The sequence below is a fragment of the Calidris pugnax genome, unplaced genomic scaffold, assembly GCF_001431845.1.
Source record: "Calidris pugnax isolate Ruff unplaced genomic scaffold, ASM143184v1 scaffold20, whole genome shotgun sequence".
NCBI lineage: Eukaryota > Metazoa > Chordata > Aves > Charadriiformes > Scolopacidae > Calidris > Calidris pugnax.
Window position 1 is genome coordinate 1769089 of NW_015094510.1, and position 18864 is coordinate 1787952.

At 36.5% G+C, this 18864-nt stretch overlaps 1 protein-coding gene across 1 annotated transcript in view; it reads right to left on the minus strand.

The window, feature by feature from the left end:
* PIBF1 (progesterone immunomodulatory binding factor 1) overlaps positions 1 to 18864 on the minus strand; it is a 135882-nt gene that overhangs the window by 83499 nt on the left and 33519 nt on the right. The window contains exon 10 of the mRNA XM_014966146.1: positions 3414 to 3512. Coding sequence (XP_014821632.1) covers positions 3414 to 3512 — 99 coding nt within the window. The remainder of the gene's footprint in view (positions 1 to 3413; positions 3513 to 18864) is intronic.

Consider the following 18864-nt stretch of genomic DNA (forward strand, 5'->3'; position numbering starts at 1 on the left):
CAGAAATCCAGCATGCACTTGTCCTACTTTTCAGTGCTGTTTTGTTAGGTTGGGGTTTTTTTGTCAAGGAGAAGCGAGTAACCGATTAACAATCGATAGTGTGAAAATAACACTCGAGGAATATTCAAAAGAAGGAAAAGTTGGAACATACTTAGTTTCTACACTTCACACTTTAATACGTAGCAGATGACGGAGCGATTATAGAATTGCTCTCCTCATTCAACCCTGAGACACTTTCAATTAAGGCAATACAGCTTTAAAATTAGAAAAAGGTCTTAGTCACATTACCAGCAATTTAAACCAGAGTGAAAATGTTTCTAATTTTTTTAGAACATGTGCGACATTGACCACAACTTAATCCAAAATACCAAATCAGTTAAGTTTTTTTTCGTTGTCACAGGTTTCTAATTTTTTTAGAACATGTGTGACACTGACCACAACTTAATCCAAAATACTAAATCAGTTAAGTTTTTTTTCGTTGTCACAGGTAAATGAAACATGGATTCTCACACAGAATTTACAGCTGTAGAATAGCAAAGATAGCAACAAAACTTACATCCTGACAACACAGTGATCTACTTTGAGGTTGAAATAGCAGATTCTTTCTTAATATAACTCTTTCATGACCATTATCCCTTTGGTATTTTCTTGGCATTTGTAAACAGCTGTTTACAAAAAGCTATTACAAACATCAGTAAGAAAAATGAAAATAACTGCACTTGACTAGAAAATTGGATATTAGTTACACTTCTGATCACAAGATTTGCCAGGGGCTTTGTTTAACCACCATTCAGGCCAGTCAACATTCCACATACTCTTGAAGCTTTCAAACATGTTTGTTTATACAGATTATGGTACCACTGGTAACTAGGATGAGTCACCTTGTTTTCACTAAAGTAGAACTAGCTGTTATAATCACTTAAATATAGAATTGGACAACACAGCTATTCCTCTTTTATCTCAGGGGCTTCTGGCGATATTAGAAAATGTCTTTGTTCCACAGAACTGCCACATGTCAATCCACAGTAAATTCAGAATTTGGAGTCTTTGAATAAATGCCTTAACTTAAATCTCATCATGCCAGTTTGTTAGCTCACAGTTCATTTAGGTAGATGATCTGGAATGTGGAAGTCACGGTCTTGACACCTGTACTGCAGTTAGAAGGGAAGTAGTTTTAAAGAGAGACTTACATTTAAAGAATGAAAGCATAAGTTTTCCATTTTCCCAAGCAGAATTATTTTTTTGTCTGAAAAGCATCATCTTCTGAGGAGCAATCTACTTCTTTGAACCCCAAAAAGCAGTATTAATCAACTTGTTAACTTATATTTATATAAGAAAGGAGAGTTTTACTTAATTGCAGAGCTTATCACTAGAAAAAGCGACAGGAGGACAGAGCCATGAGTGTATCAGACAAGATAATAGAAAATGGCTTATTTCCTCTCCACCCCCCAACATCTAAAGACTGCATTTTAAAATCTTCTTCCTATGTTTCTGATTGCAGGGGAACTTCCCTCCTCAAAAAAGCAACAATATGAAAATAAATGGCATATTATACAAACAAAAATACAGCAGAATAGAAAAGTATTTTCTCCAGGCTTCTTAAGTTTAAAAATAAATATAGTAAGAATTTTCCTTAAAAACAAGAAATTGTGCATACTCAAATTATCATACACCAGTTCTACTTTCCAGAAGAGTTTCCAGTTAGATATGAACTCCCCACATGTCATAGTAAGTCTTATCACAGTGAAAGGTAGGAGTCTCATCAGAAACACCTTGTTGACTCACATTCGCGTTTTATTTGGACTCAGGGGTTCAGTTTTTTAACCAAGTTTTCTGGTTGTCCCCACTTAATCTGCTTTCATTTGATTTGCATTGTGAAGCCATCATCTCGGAGTTCACTAGAATCATAGAATCATTGAGGTTGGAAGAGACCCTTGGGATCATCGAGTCCAACCATCTACCCTACTCTACAAAGTCCTCCCCTACACCATGTCCCTTAGCACTGTATCTAAATGGCCCTTAAACACAGCCAGGGATGGTGACTCCACCACCTCCCTGGGCAGCCTGTTCCAATGCCCAACCACTCTTTCGGTGAAAAATTCTTTCCTAATGTTCAATCTAAACCTACCCTGTTGGAGCTTGAAGCCATTCCCTCTCGTTCTGTCACTAATTACCTGTGAGAAGAGACCAGCACCAACCTAGCTAGCTGAATTCCTTTCTGAGAATCCAAGAACACCTACAACACACTCCAACCCCTAGAAGGCATTCAGTACCCTTGGGCCCATTCAGCCTGAACTAGAATTAATCTGCAGTCGAAGCCCTGAGATCCATTCTGGATATCAAGTCCTCTGACCCATCTTGTTTATTCTAGAACTACCCCTGGTGTTTCACACCACCAGTTAGCACAGACATTTTTTTCAGTCCTCTGTGGCTATGCTGAGGCAATGCTATTTCTTCAGTAATATCAACACTGCAATTTTGGAGTTACACACAAGAATTAAAAGCTTTAATTACATTGTACCTATGCTTAAGCTAACATTTTAGCTGTTTACTAGTTGTAATTAAAAACAATTCCAAGCAAAAACAGTTCACATCAAGTACTGGGAGTAGATGACTAGGTGGCACAGCTGGTTAATAAACTGACGTTTTCATTTTAGAAAAAAAAAAAGGTGAGGATTAAACAATGAACCAAGTCCAAAATTAAGGACACATGACAAACTTACCCTGAACAGCTTTGATTACTGTCCATAGTATTAAATTACCCCATAATTTACTGTACCTAATATTCTAAATTTACAAAAAGTGAAGACAAGGTGCTGCAGAGCAGCAGAGTAAGCCTGTTTGTAAACAGGCAGAAAATCAATCATAGTTTCCTTCTCCATATGAATAGAACTGTATGTTTGTATAGATACTACATTTTCTACATGGAATATCAAACACTGAGAAGAGAGGGCAGTACAAAAAGCAGCATGCAGCAAGCATAACTGTTCATGACCACTGCTCTCTAGCCACACTTTAAAAAAGAACTATTAATTGAAGTCATCATACAACATAATTTTGTACTTTCAACTACAGAAAAAAAAAAAAAAAAAAAGAGAACAGCTTCAGAGTTTGACCACTACTACTGTCCAGTATGAAATCCACATTGTAACTAATGGAGATGCATAATTTTGTTTGCTTGTCTTTACAGGATTGTAGGAGAATAATCAGACTTTCATATTGTTACTGCACCAGTAAAAGAGAAAGTTTACTACTTGAATTAAATCTGTAATGTCATTTAAACAAAATGTTTGTAATTCAATTTATTCTTTATAAGCAAAATGCCAAAGTAGTCACTCCTCCTATATAAAACTCCTTATATACAAATATACCTTTATATGCATTTTTTTATATGCATTTTAAAAGATACTTACTGTTCTAAGAGTTGATCATATTTTCTTAAAGCATCCTTTTCAGCAATAACTGCTCTTTCTTTTTCAGCGACAGCATTATCTCTTGCTTCTCTCAAATTTCTGAAGGAAACAAAAAATCTGTCAAGAACATGTTAGGAAAAAGACTGTTTTGCTTCACGGATTACTACTAACTGATCTTAACTTCAATATCACCTCCTTCAGTTCTCAAAGAAGGATAGAAGGTTCTGTCTATCTATATGCCTATTAATTACAGAGGCTTTATTTCAGATTACTTTCATATATCCCAGCAAAGTTTCCAATTCTGAAATTCTAAAAACAGTGATCAAACCACCTATTCATACGTAGAAATATATAAGTAATTCTAGAATACTAGAACTGCAAATGACTTATTTGTTGTGGGAACTAAAAAAATTCCAGGAATTTTGCTTGGTACTTCACCGATAATTAGGGGAATGCTGTCCTCCTACCTGAGATGATTCATAGCATTTGTGATAGAGCAGGAAAAAATTAGCTAGGCATAGAATTCCTACTTCCAGATACAACTAATTAGCTAGTGAGTTCAATATATATGTTATTGCATATCATTGGTGTCTCTTTCTGGCTTCCATTGCTGGAATATTTTTTGATCTGCACAGAACTATAAATTCACACATTTTATTGCACTCAATCTACACATTTTTTAAACCAAGAATCAGTCAAGACTTGCAAGCTATTTCACTCCTCTTCCACTGACACAAATGAAAATATGAAAAATGATACACACAGTATTTGTGTCGAAAATAGGATATAGGTATTAATAGTCTGTTAATCTGTAGTCTGCCTGTAGCATAACACTGCAATTAAGTGAACTGTGGAAATACTGCTTAGATGGTGTTTATAAACTGTACCTCCAATTATTTCATGCAACAGTAACAGCCAACCTGCAAAGCAAACAGTGGTTGCTGAGGACCAGACACCTCCAGAATGACCATTTTCGAGGATTTTACTTTAAGCTACTTCTGCTTTGCTCCTGTGGCCAGAACACCCACCAGCATTTGGAATATATTAGATGATCTTAGAAACTCCTTTCAATTTCATTTCATCTGAAAGGAATCCTGGTCATGTGCTACAAACGTGAGCATGATACCACAAATCAAAGCACAAGCAGTGAGGCAAGGAAAAACGTGGCAAGCAGCAATGACCAGGGGTTTCACTTCAAAACTGCACTCCTCATCTGAACTAGACCGTTAACGTAGATGCAAAAAAGCTCTTCCCACTGAAGTTGTTTCTTTCCTCTTCCCCCACAGGAACTTTTTGACTTAAAGAAAAGTGAAATTACAGTCTCGGGCAAATTTTGGAGAAAAGAGAAAAGTCACAATATAGAGATAAATGGAAAATTGTTAAGCCCATTAAGTGTTAACCTAGGTCATTTTAGCCACACTAAATGTATACAATTTTTGTATGAAAGACTATTTTCTAGACTAAGGAAATGTAAGTAATACTTTTCTGAACTCAAAGTAATTCATATGAATAGGAAATAGTCACTTATGAAGAACTGACAGAATCATATTAACAGTTAACTGACTATGAAAGAAAGATAGCAAAATTTTCTTTAGAAATTGAGTTTCTGGGCAACAGAATTTACCAATGAAATTCAGGGACTGATCTTGAGAGCAGATTCTTTACATCTCATACCGAAATAAAAATACACGGTAATAAATTCTGTTAACAGCAATAAGATCAAGCATATTATGTCTCAGAGTAGAAGTGCAATGTTAGAAAGGAGATAAAAATTAAATGGTAGGAGTCATACAGTGAGAATAAACTATCCTGCTTAACTGAATAGCTAATCAGTTGAAAATGCAGTAGAGGGGAAAAGGACACAAGTGAGGCACTGCTCAAACAACAAGATGACACTCACAGATGTGATGTAACTTCTGTTGAAATGTTTTCAACAGAGCTGGGAAACACAATCGAGAAATTTTCAGATTGTGTGATTGATTTTAAAAGAGGTAAAGCACCTACCTGATGGCTGCACATACAGGCCGTATGGACCACCAGGAATCTAGCAAGTCTATCCTACAAGTGAAAGTACCCTTCTAAAATAGGACTGGAATACTGCATATTCATAAACAGGTATGGGTGGAAAAAAACCAGGTGGGATGAGGGCAGAGGAGTGGAAACAGAAACACAAGGGAGACAAAGCTGGTGAGGGGTCTGGAGAATAAGTCTTATGAGGAGAGGCTGAGAAAACTGGGGTTATTCAGCCTGGAGAAGAGGAGGCTGAGGGGAGCCCTTATTGCTCTCTATCACTACCTGAAAGGAAGGTGTAGAGAGGTGGGGGTCGGTCTCTTTTCTCAAGTCACAGGCAACAGGACAAGAGGAAATGGCCTCAAGTTATGCCAGGGGAGGTTCAGGCTGGATATTAGGAAAAAAATTTTCACTGAAAGGGTTATCAGACATTGGAATGGGCTGCCCAGGGAGGTGGTTGAGGCACCATCCCTGGAGGAGTTCAAAAGATGGGTTGATGAAGTGCTGGGAGGTATGGTTTAGTGATGATGCTCCTTGTTTGTTGTGCGGGGGTCTATTTTTGTCAGTTAGGTTGACGGTTGGACAAGATGATCTTTAAGGTCCCTTCCAACCTAGAAGATTCTGTGATTCTGTGATCTATATTAGCTTTTCAAATAAACCTCTTAGCAACTGCCATTTAGTGCACTTCAGTTCACATCCCTAAACTATTCCAGAATGCCCAAACTGGATTCTAGTCAGACTGAACCAAGCCCGAAGACGTGCTCAGGGAGAGCGCGAAACATGCTCAAAACTACTAAATTGTGTTTGACCTGTGGGAACAGATTACAGCTAATCCAAAGTCAAACCTCACACAGACATTCACGTGCCCCATGAACTCACCCGTGCTTGCTAAGGCAAACATAACCAATGCTTGCTACAACTAAGCAAGTGAAACTGGTCCTGAATAAATTAAGACTGAAAGCATCACCTTTTTAATGGTTCTCCCCCTCACCCCGTCATTTTAGCTTCTTGAACTGATTAATTTAAGTGTAAAATAAGTGATTATTAATTCAAGGGAAACATCAGGCACATTGGGCTTGGCAAAGTGGTAAGGAGTGTGAACAACAGAATATTAGCTTAGCTGTAATAATATTGTGTGCTTTGAGCCTGAAGATGAAACCAGCATCTTAACTTTATTTTCAGTCACAAGCAGCATCTTATCACACAACTTCATTGCAAAACCACTTTGCTCCCAATTTGGGGTTCTCTCGCCATTGAGGGGCACCTCAGAATGAGAAGCACTGCCTTTTCCACTGCCTAAAGCTTTTTAGTATTTCATAAAAAGAGCCTAGGCTAAAAATCCTTTTAATGCAAAATATGAAGTCAAATCTAAGGGATTTACATTTCAGGAGTAATTATTTCAAAATGAGGAACAAAAGTCCTGTAAATTGGTTCCAGATACAAATGAAATATCCTTCAGTAGCTTTCTCAATGATATACAGACCCTTGTCAAATCTCCACCAACAGTGGAGGTTTAAATTCATACTTTGTAATTCAAAATAGATTGGCATACAGGAAGTGGTGTGGATGTATGTATGCGTGTGTGTATTTTACACTTGCAAAACTACACTATGATGTAATTTTTTTAATTAGAACCTTTCAGTTAACTGGAAGACAGACAGCAGGAGTCATGTTCTTTTTTCACTCTTCTGAGCAGTAACAAAACTACCTATTAGAGGAACAGATGCTGATGCCACAAATATCTTTTTAGTACAGTCATTTCCTTCTCCACACAAGACACTTTCAGGACACCTACAATGAAGTTATAATGAATTATTAAGCACTCCTCCCTTTTAAAGGGATATGAGGGGCAAAAAACAAGCTCAAAAAGAAATCCAGTGCACAAGTCCAAATCCTTAGATCCCTAAAGGCCTATGTATGTGCCTAACCCTGCATCTAATTCCATGGAATTCAACAAGATGACACACATACAAAATTCAATATGCAAGTCTTTGCAGGAGTAAAATCTTCTTCAAAAGAGGACTTCATAATAATTAACAAGAAATCAATGGTTTTTTTAATCACAAAGCTGTAAACGATCTCAAACAGATTTATTTTAGAAAGGCATAAGTCTTGTTTTCCTTCATTTTTTCTGCATTTCTTTCTCCATCAACAACTTATCTTCTGGTTTCCTGGCACAGTTTCAAGATTGGTTTACCTGCCATTCTGTATGGACAATGCATTTTGTATTAACTAACAATATACATCTGAACAAACTTGAAACCACTGTTTATCTAGAACATGAATTTTAGTAATACATTTCATTAAAAATGTTGTATGTTGATCATTTAATAATAAGTATAGCCCCATATATTTACTGTACATGTATCATTTCATTTTAGTTTTTAAAAGATTCTCATCAGTTTTATAACTGAACTTAAATTCTTACAAATTCTCACATTTCACCACCTCTCAACAGCCAGTCAACTAGGATTATACCTAAGCACAAAACATTACTTGGTCATTTTTGTCCTCATTAGGTCATTGTCTGCATCTTATCTACCTGTTTTCACGTTCATACATCTCTTTTGAAGTGCTTCTTAGTTGCTCAATTTCTTGATTTGTTTTCAATCTTATTTGTTCCAACTCTTCATGCAGTTTTTTTTCATATTCTGTTTTATAGTGGTCTCTGTAAATAAACAAGCACACAACATGGGAATTTAAAATTAATTCCACTGGCCAAACTATCAAAACTTCAGGTACAGATGTAAAAGTACAGCAGAGAACTTCTTGATTTTAAATTCTTATTGAATTCCCTTCCAAATGGCTTGAAATACATATTACCCTACATTGTTATGCAAATTAAGTGAAAAATCAATCACAAATAATTAATACTTAATTGGAAATAAATAAAAGCTTTCTGCATACTTTATTTTTTTTTTTTTAAATAGTTTGACATTGATTAATCATATGGTTCAGGTTGGAAGGGACCTTAAAGACCATTGAGTCCCAACCCCTCTGCCATGGGCAGGGACACCTCCCACTAGAGCAGGTTGCTCAAAGCCCCATCCAGCCTGGCCTTGAACACCTCCAGGGATGGGGCATCCACAGCTTCTCTGGGAAACCTGTTCCAGTGTCTCACCACCCTCACAGGAAAGAATTTCTTCTTAATATTGAATCTAAATCTCCCCCCTTGCAGTTTAAAACCATTATTCCTCATCTCATCACTAGTCCTAATCATGAAACATTAGGCTTAACATTCTTCAATAAATTCTTTGTCAGCCCCTACATAGTGTTTATATTAATTAACCACTTCAAAAAAATTAAATTAATTCCTCCCTTTCCAAAGCTTTCTAGCTTCTTCATCACTGCGTAAGGGTTGATTAGCTTGCTAACTTACAATTCTGCCATGCTACTACAAGACTCTGTTGTGTACTATTTGCACCTCACATGGTGGGGGAAAAAACCATCACAAGAAACATTGAAGATTACATGCTGTGGAGATTTGTGAAGTCAAAAGCCGACAAGATTTGGAAATTTATCCTGTCTATGTGACATATAAGTTAATTAAAATACATAAGCTTTTAAGGAGCAGATATCAGAGGATTCCAGGATAAAAGACTTTCATTTCAGAGTAATATTGACATATTTTTTAACTTTTAAAGCTCATGACAGACTGTAGGGAATCTCATAAAGAGCGTCTCCTACTAAACTACAAGAAAAAAAAAAGAGTTATGTTGTAAGTACTTAACAGCTAAGGAATGTTACAATTTTATAACATCTAGTTAATGTTCAAGAATAATCAATCAGCAGTGAAGCAACTGGTAGAAATTACAGGTTTGGAAATAAAAGGATGTTTATGAAGAGATATGCATTTACAACTGTAACATTTTTTAGATTTCTCCTAATTTCCAACTGTATGATACCCCATAATTTTTAAAAATTGGGACTTGAGCTGGCCAAACACTCTTTCACATTAACTAAAAGCCCCAAAATATTTAAGTGCCACAATGCTTTCTGTCCAGGTTTGCCTGTTTCCTTTTTATTGAGACACTGAATTTCAGTGAAAGAATGCTGAAGATCAGGACCTCAGGATACAATTCTTACGTGCAGAATCAACGAGCATACCGTTTTCTTGGTACTTACACAATTTGCTATTACCATTACTACTTGCCAAAAAGAAATTCCTGTCACTGCAGAAATTACACCTTCCCTCCCATAGTAAGTCTGTTAAAAGTAAGGAAGATTCACTGAAAAAATTAGGAGAATCTGCAAAAGGCTTGAACACCCAGTGATGTCACCAGAAGACAGTTCAAAGTGACGCTTATCTTTATGATGACTAAAATAAGCAATGCCTTTTAATAAACATCAAATTGCTGCTGAAACAAAGGACTACCATTTGTGATTTTTATTCCTGATCCGCTGTTATAGTCTTTTGCTTGAGCAGTAATTAAAAGCTTTTTTGCTTTACTAAGTTGTTTCACCGTCTTCAGGCTGCAGGCTTTAATGAGCTTCTTTACAGGCCTGTTATTCATAAAGATTTGTACTGTGAATAAAATAAATGTGATCTGAGCATCTCAATGCAACTGTGGTTTGTGTTTTAAGATTAAACATATAAAGGGAAATCTTTTGCGTTGGTCTGTGCTTACATATTGACTCCCAAGAACCGTAGCTATGAGCTGCTGCCATTCATCTTGCCACAATCTCAACCTATTTTGAAGTGTGTCTTTTTTAAAATAACTCCAGGTTAATCCCTCAGTTTCCTACAGTCTGTGATTTTCTAACTACAGTACCCCAATGCCAGCAGTTCTGATGGTGACCAGAAGGTGAATTATTCTTCACTCCTAAAAAAGATACTTGGCTTTGTTACCATATTCATTCCTGAACTACAGCGACCAAAAGACATCCAGACGCAAAGTGAGCAATAAAAAGCCTCAAATGTTTCAAAATGTAGCAAACAGAAGCTTATTATCCAAACTGATGTAGCCCTGAGGCCTGTAGAATGGCCATTAGTTGGTACAGTCTTCTCCTGCTCTACTTTTGTACCTCTCTAACTTACCTGATAAATAAACAGTACTCTGTACAGCTCTCTAAGAAACCTAATACCATAGATATTTGACCTGAGAGATGGATGGTTTAAACTGCTGAATAGACAGGAACCCCAATGTGGGATGCAGTCTCACAAGATGCACACAAAGTGTGTACACGTGCATGGACAAATGTAAAGAAGGGACAGCTTCTCCACTATTGCAGATCACACGCAGGTTTTAAAGAACTTTACAAAAGGATACCATTACCCCCATTTTACAAAAGAAATCTTACATTAGCATAATTTTCCATTACATTTTTACACTATGAAATGACTTATCCAAAGTTCAGCAGCAGAACAGCACAGAACCTTCAATACAACCTAGGCTGCCCAAGTGGCGTGCAGTCCTACACATGCTGCTCAATACACTGTTTTCTCTGCTACGCTGCAAAAGACAATAATGGTATCTAGAGGAGAGCAGACGTACCTGCATTATTCATCACAATTAATAACTGTCCTATGAAAATTATCATCATGAAGAGTCTCCAATACCAAGGATGTCAAGAGAGGGATTTGGTAACAATATAGAATCTCAGTGACACTATCAAGATCTCTAAAGGCAAAGTAAGAGTCACAGAATTTCTCTTTAGTTGCTATCAAAATGCAGGACACCTCCAATATCCCAGACAACAGGGAGGTAGGGTAGCACAGTATCCCCAACTGTGGTAGAGGCGAGCTATATACATCTCTGTCCAGGTTCCTCAAATGGATACAGCTCTGTAAAAGTGTCTCTACGTCACTATTACAGGATAAGGATTTCACAGTCATTTTCTAGAAATAAAAATCTATCTACAAGAGTCACCGCTTACAAGACTATTCCTAGAGGAAGACTGCTCAGATCTACATGATTTTTTAAAACCCCATTTAAAAGCAAGTCTTAAAAATATATGTAAAATGCAGAAGTTCCAGGTGAATTAAGTTCTGAGATATACATGTAAAACAAATTTTAAAAAGTTTAAGTGACTGCATTGAAAGGAAAAATAGTATAAAAAACACTTCTGATGATAAGCAATATGGGCTGGAATTCCACGGCTGATAATTTCAGTCGAGTGCTCTTCCATTTCCATTTAGATAACAATTTGTATTTCAAAGTTGCATTAGAAGAGAGTCACGTTAGTATATTTCATCTTAGTTATACAGGACACGAGATTTATAGATGCTTTTTGCAGTTCTGTCTTCTCAATTCAAACAGAAGGAAGCAGTTGAAGAGAAGATGGACCTATTTCATACTCTAAGCTCATTAATTCCATATACATGCATTTTTTTAAGGACAGTACTAACTACTAATGAAGTACATGCAGGAAAATATTTCATGTAATTTTGGGATCTATATTGAAATGGGTTTTTTTTTTGCATCTAGATGTAGCGAAATAACATGAAATGGATAACCATGAATTTGAAAAACCTAAATATGGTTTGAAATTTTATAGTATAGCAGTACATATGTAGCAAGACATGTAGGTAAACAGCATAGTGTTTCCTGTTCAACATCCCGTACGTACATATATCTATACCAATTAAAATAGCATGAAGATTTGGCACTACTTACCATTGCAAATAGCATACAAAGATTGACTTATTTCTCAAGGCTACATTTAGGGAATCTATTCAAACTTGAGATATGAAAGACTGATAGCTCTAACAGCTGATATGAAACATACGATATCCTATTTTAAACATTTGTGAAAATTAAATATATTTTATTCTGCAATAATAATTTATTTTGTCTTTCAGACAACAACAGACAACTCCTGTTTTTAACAAATGTCATTTGGGGCAGGGAGGGTGGAGATATGTAACGTATGCACTTTAAAGAGTTTTTTCTCTCTTTTGTAATTAACTACAGTTAGCTCTGTAAATGTCTATATACACCTAAGAGAACAGCTGCCATAAAATTTTAATGCTGACATCTTCACTGCTATGGTCTAATATCAAAGGTGTAAAAAAGTTTCATGATACACATTGAGACCCAACAGAAGTGTTCTGTTTCTAGTTACACAAATACGGACTAGCTTTCTGAAAGTTAAGGTTTCTTTATTAAAACAGGATTTGTGCAAGAAACAAGGGAAAACAGTTAACTAACTTTGTCTACTGATAGAAATGAACACACAGTAACTTACCTGGATGCAACATATTTTTCATACATTTCTTCCCTAGCTTTTTTGGCATCCTCCAGCTGAATCTGAAGTCTTTCAAGACGATCTTCTTCATGTGCACAGCGAACACTAAGCTCCATGTTTTGGCGATTAAGATAATCTTTATCTTTTTGCAACAGGTTAAGGGATTGCTGTATGGTTGCCAGCTATAAAAGGCATTAAAAAGAACACTTAACAGGAACTTCAAGATAAGTATTTAACCTATGTACACATACTTTTGATTTCATTTTAACTCTCTTCTTTGAAATCACCTGAACCAAAACCCTATATTTACACTTATGTTTAACATAAATTGGTGAAACTTTATGCTGAAAGAAGACGTTCGTAAAATTATAATTTTATTAGTTTTCATGATTTCTGGTACTTGGCACCTGGAAGAGAGAGTGTCTTTAATCTACTTCAGTATCTAAATAGTATTGATTAGTGATAGTACTAAACAGTCAACTCAACTGAATGTCAAGTCTTGGTGCCAACCTGTCATCATACTGGCTACAACATTCTCAGAAACAGAAGTGAAAAGTTTAAGGGCACCAGAGTGATTATTGTTCTGTAATGAAATAGTGAAACCGCTAGTTCTGGGCTGTACTACATCATGATGATTGTTGACAGGGTAATGTTTCAGGCTAGCACCAAGGGCAAAGAAGGTTCTGCATGCCTTGGTTTGACTTTTATTTAGCATGATGTTGCTACAGAGGGCTGAACTGATGCTAAAGTAGAAACATGAGTATCTTGCAAGTCTCTAACAGCCCTCCCAATCACCAGATCAGTCATCTTTACTAATCCAAGAAGAAAGCACTGTGGGAGAGAGTAGTTTCCATCTCTTCAAGGTGAACAGTGTCAGAGAACAGCCACACAGCATAATGGCACTTGTGCAGAGTGGCCCAACTCATTACTCATCATAGCAAAATGCAGTTTTATCACCTTAAATAATTTTGCCATTTAAGCTCCTGAGGATGCCACAGACCAAGTTCAAAGAATGATAAATTAATAACTTATCAGAAATATGTTCCCCAAAGCTATAAAGACATCATGTACGTGCTTTAGATAGAATTCCCTCTTCCTGAGTGATGAAAGGACTAAAGGTTATTTAAGGGGTACAATCAAGTCAAGGACATGGAACAACTAGTTAAACAGTTGAAAATTCGTACCAAAAAAAGAAAGAGAGCTCTTAGAAGCATGCTTCTCTCCCTTTGCCTGCTTGCTAAGAATCACAGAGGGTGAGGTATTAATGCCTGCCCTATACTTTGTTTTATTTAAGAAAAAAAAAACACAAGTGGCCCCTCTTTCCAAGTAACAGGTTATACATATATTCCCAATGAACACAGACAGCATGCATTACTATTTGAAGTAGGAGTTGCTACCCCTCCAACTCCTCCTTCCCTGGAATAAATACTGTGCAAACACAGTTGTATGCTCTTCCAATCCATAATTTGTGATACTGTATCAGCATACACAAAAACCACCACAGATGTTCCAGGAGATCCAAGTAATCACACAGCTAGAAGTGGTAGTTCAGTTTAAAGTAGTGCTACTTTTACTCCTTCTCAGATTAATTCAGTATAAAGTTCATGAAAAAAAGGCATTGCTGCTGCTACACTGCAGTACTTGATGCATACGCACAAACATGATGTATATGACTTTTTTGCCATTGTTATTTGTTGACAACAAACCTGCATTTTGATGTTCTCTTACAATGCTAGAACACTGATGAATAAACAGCCCAACAAAGCCTTCAGACTGACAGAAGAGAGGAGAATATAAAAGATATTTTCTAATAGAAACTCAGTTTCTTCCCTAGTGTTTCAGAGTATCTCTATGGCTACCTGTAAAATCAGGCAGAGGAGTACTATCTTTAAAGTGATAGTTATACCCACTATTTTATCTGTAACACTGTTCTACAGAGACATTAAGAAACAATCATCTCCCCTGAATTCCCTCAGGTGTAACGGGTCTCATTTACCCAGCAGACAAATCATAACACACAAAGATGCGCCATTTGATTGTTGCCTGGGCCAGTACAGAACTCAAGAAAAACCTTCTTCATGCAGTGCCCCTTCTGTATCACATTAAAAAATAAATTTACAAATTAATTCAAAACAACCAAGCGATTATTTTTCTATTCGTTTCAGTGCTTCCTAGAAAGATTTCTATTCAGAAACACAGCTTAAAAAAAGTCTTATTTTTGCATCGAAGTTGCACTGAACTACAAACCATCTGATAACTAGTGAATGACGATATAAACTGGATAATATGGATTAGCAAGGTAAATACAAGTTGAACAAACTAAACATGAGCCAGAAGTGTGCCCTGACAGCAAAGAAGGCCAAGTGCCTACTAGGCTGTATCAGCAACAATGCAGCCAATAGGTTGAAGAAGATTGTTATCACTCTGTATTCAGTGCTTGTTAGACTGTATTGGGTGTGCCATGTCCCATTCTATATTCCCCATAAAGGCACACATCAACACACTGGACCAAAGCCAGAAGAGCTCTACTAAGATGGTCACGGACTGGACGTAGCACGAGATGTACAAGGGGTTGAGAGAAACAGGGTTTTCTTCAGCCTTGAAAATAGAAATCTGGATAGGGAAAGTCTTACTGTTATCTTCATCTATCCAACTGGAACACATAGAAAGAGCCTGACTCTTGGAAGCGCATAGTGACAGAACAAGAGGCAAAAGAAAAAAGCTGAAACAACTCTGATTAGATTTTACAAAACCTTTTTCACGAAGAGCGTGGACAAACACTGGAACAGATTGTCCCAAAAGGCTGTGGAATCTCTGTCCTTGGAGACATTCAAAACCTGACAAAGCCCTAAGCAACCTGACCTAAGCTGGCTCTGCATTGCATGGAAGGGTTGGACCAGCCGGTCTCCTGAAGACCATTCTAATTCATATCATTCCATGATCCTGACAGACTTAATTAGACAAAGAATCAAATTCCCGAAGTGAAGAAATAGACAATTACTGAAATAGGCACTTTATGTTTACCTCTTTTGATAAATCATTTCTTTCTTTAGCTTGTGCTTTATGTGACGCCTCTAATATTTCATATTTTCTTCTGAGTTCTGACAATTCATGTTCAAATACATCACGTTCACTGTTAAAATAAAGTGAAAATATTAAATGCATAAAGTGCAATGAACAAGATTCCTATGCATTTGTAATTTCTCAGCCTTCTTTCAGTTCACGGCATTGACTTCTTCCAACCAGTTACTCATAGGGGAATTAGTGACAATCTTACCCTTTTTAGTTATTAACACCTGCAACAGTATCTTATTTTATGAACAAAGAGTCTTCATTTCTAAGTATTTAAAAAATAATCCTAAATTATAATACAATAATCCTGAATTCTCTCCTAAATTACTTCATCCTCCTCTGATTATGGTTCTTTAGTGTAACTTTGGGCTATACATTTATCCTCTAGCAATGAACTGCAAGTACCGTTGTCCATCCTTTTAGTTTTATCAAGCTTTTGATGCTATTTCCCATGACATTCTCTTGAATTTTTTGCAGAAACTGAAGTTGGATGAAAAAGTAAAGCAATTTAATTCCCATCATCCTAATCAAATAGAAAGCAATGTATACTTGTTCTTAGTTGCTACTCTCCCTTGCACACAGCCCCTTAATACCACAGAGGGTTGTACTACTCTTCTCATGTTTAAAATATACATGACACAGCTGCAAAAGTGATGCTGGTATCCTGAATCAGAGTGCTTCCTGTATGCACAAAGAAGCAGTTCTGTCTCCACTCTATCTGACCCTGTCAGAACAGAGAAATGAATGAGCCAGTATGAACTTCCAGTTTGGAAAAAAGCTAACCAGTTTTATATTAAGCATAACATAGCTTTAAAACTGAGATAACTTGTAGTACACCAGAACTAGAAGATTTGACATAGCATTTTTAAAGGCAGAAACGAGCCTGGAAGTGATTAACTCCTGCAATGCTCCCAAATATCCTCATGCAGTCATGCCAAAACAGTGCTCTCCCCTTCGTCTGTGCCCTACCCAAATGAATACAACCTACTCTCTCAAATATAGTTTTGGCACGTTCATTCATGCCTTTTTAAACTCAAGACTATTTCAAATGTACACTGTTAAACACTGGGGCCATTCACATGAAAGTTATTACAATCCACTTATTAAGATGCAGTTGCACATGGGAAGCAAACCATAGCATCAATCCATCCTATTTGCAACAAGCTTCCAGGTAGATTCCAAAGTTGGTTTAGTACATATAGCTGTGAACAGCTATAAAGAAGACAGACTTCCTTCAAATGACTTACTGGCAAAGTCATTTGTGTCAGTAACTGTGCCCGAGTTCATTCAGTATGAGCAACTAAGGAGCTGACAGGGTATTTGCTATTCATAATCCCCATTTTTTAAATCTATTTCCCAACAAATGTGCCAAAGGCCAGATTTCTTGCACTTGCAAGCACACTGAAAAAGCAGTTTGGGAGCTGGACTGTGAAATATACACCTATGAGTGTATTTATAAGAAGTCTGTTTTCACTATTTTGCAATTGTTGCTTATAAGATGGGCATTCAAAGTATAGTCTAGAACTCTAAAATCCGTATTTTTAAAAAGAAAAGAGACCCTGCAGTTAAACCAATTCACTAAGGTAATCCTAAGGTTCTCTGACAAAGAGTGCTTATAACAGCCCTTTCAAATTTCTGGTTGCAAGGATATCTTAAATTGATAAATATTAATCCCCAAGGCCCTACCCTCTTAATTCACTGTGTAGACACCACACAGTAGAGCACAGGACCTTTTGTTAGATCATTGCTTTTAAACTAGGGGAAAAAAAGAAAAAAAAAGAGTATTTGTTCTAAGATGCTTGACACCAACAGCTCCCACTTCTTTAGTTGCAATGAGACTGGCAGACGCTTCTGAAAACACAGTAAATCTCTAAATTTAAACTTGTAGGAAGATAATTTGATGCATCACATTTCACAGTGTTGTTCATCTTACGCTGCAATATACTACAGGAAATAATTGAACTGTTAGTAGATTGAGGTAATGAAAAATCTGTGGTGCGCATAAGCCAAAAATCAAATTAAAAACTCTAGTCAATCAAGGTTGACGTTTATCTATTAACCTTTGTATGTCAGTAGAACACTTGAACTATAGAGATACCTACCTTTTTACTTTATCATAGTTCTCTTGTCTATAATCACCTTGCTGAATCATCTGCTTGGTATCAGCCAGTTCCAATGTTAAACGCTGGCATCGAACCTCAAGCTCCGACCGATTCCTCCTCTCCTCTTCATAGCTCTAGAAGACAAGACATTTTGAAATGATCACAACTACACTGATATTTAAAACAATCACCAACCAAGTTTTGTGATGACCTCTTATGAATATTCAAGTGGTAGCATTTACATTTGTCTCGGTATTTGGAAATCTAGCACACATCACAAAGTAACCTGCTATACTGATACTCAACTTATTTTTATCTCATTCTAAACTGTTGATTGATGCACCTATTTTTTCTAACATATGTCCTTTAGTACCACTTCGAAGACCAGTAACCCTCATATATACAGCTGGTGGTCTACACCTTTATAACATTGTCAAAGAAGTTTCCTTGTGAAGATACTTGCTGGTGCATTTGAAATAAAGAAACAGGATCAGGGAACTTGGGAACTTCTGACATTATATGAAAAATTTCAGCCAGTTACAATTTAGGAGCATCTGGTAACTTATGGTTGCTGAAGCATATAATCCAAAGCTACGGTGAAAGAAGGAAAAAAAAAAAAAGAAAAAGAGAAAAGGTGCTTATTTACTGGTCTATCAACATTAACTTCCATTCTTCCACTTCTTCCACATATACTTTGAGAAACTACTATGGGAACTTTCATTTATATTTCATAAGCCTAGTAATTTTCGCTTGCACTAAAATCCCATTAGATCACAATCACAAAATTACAGCACTAAAAGTTTTCCTAAGATTTTGGATGGCATATCATTAAGAATACGTCATCTAAGGACTCTATTGTTATTCATCCTAGCATACTGGTATATATGGCTTATTTTTATGTTTACCCTAATTAATGGATTAAGCAAATTAACACCATAGAACACTTTCTTCTTAAAGCAATTAACTTGCCATCATTTATAAAGGTGACATTATAATAACGGTAAAGCCTCTGTCAGCTGTTTTTAAAGGTTTAGTCTACAAGTAGGCTAGAGCTTCAAATAGGTAACATACAGGTGGAA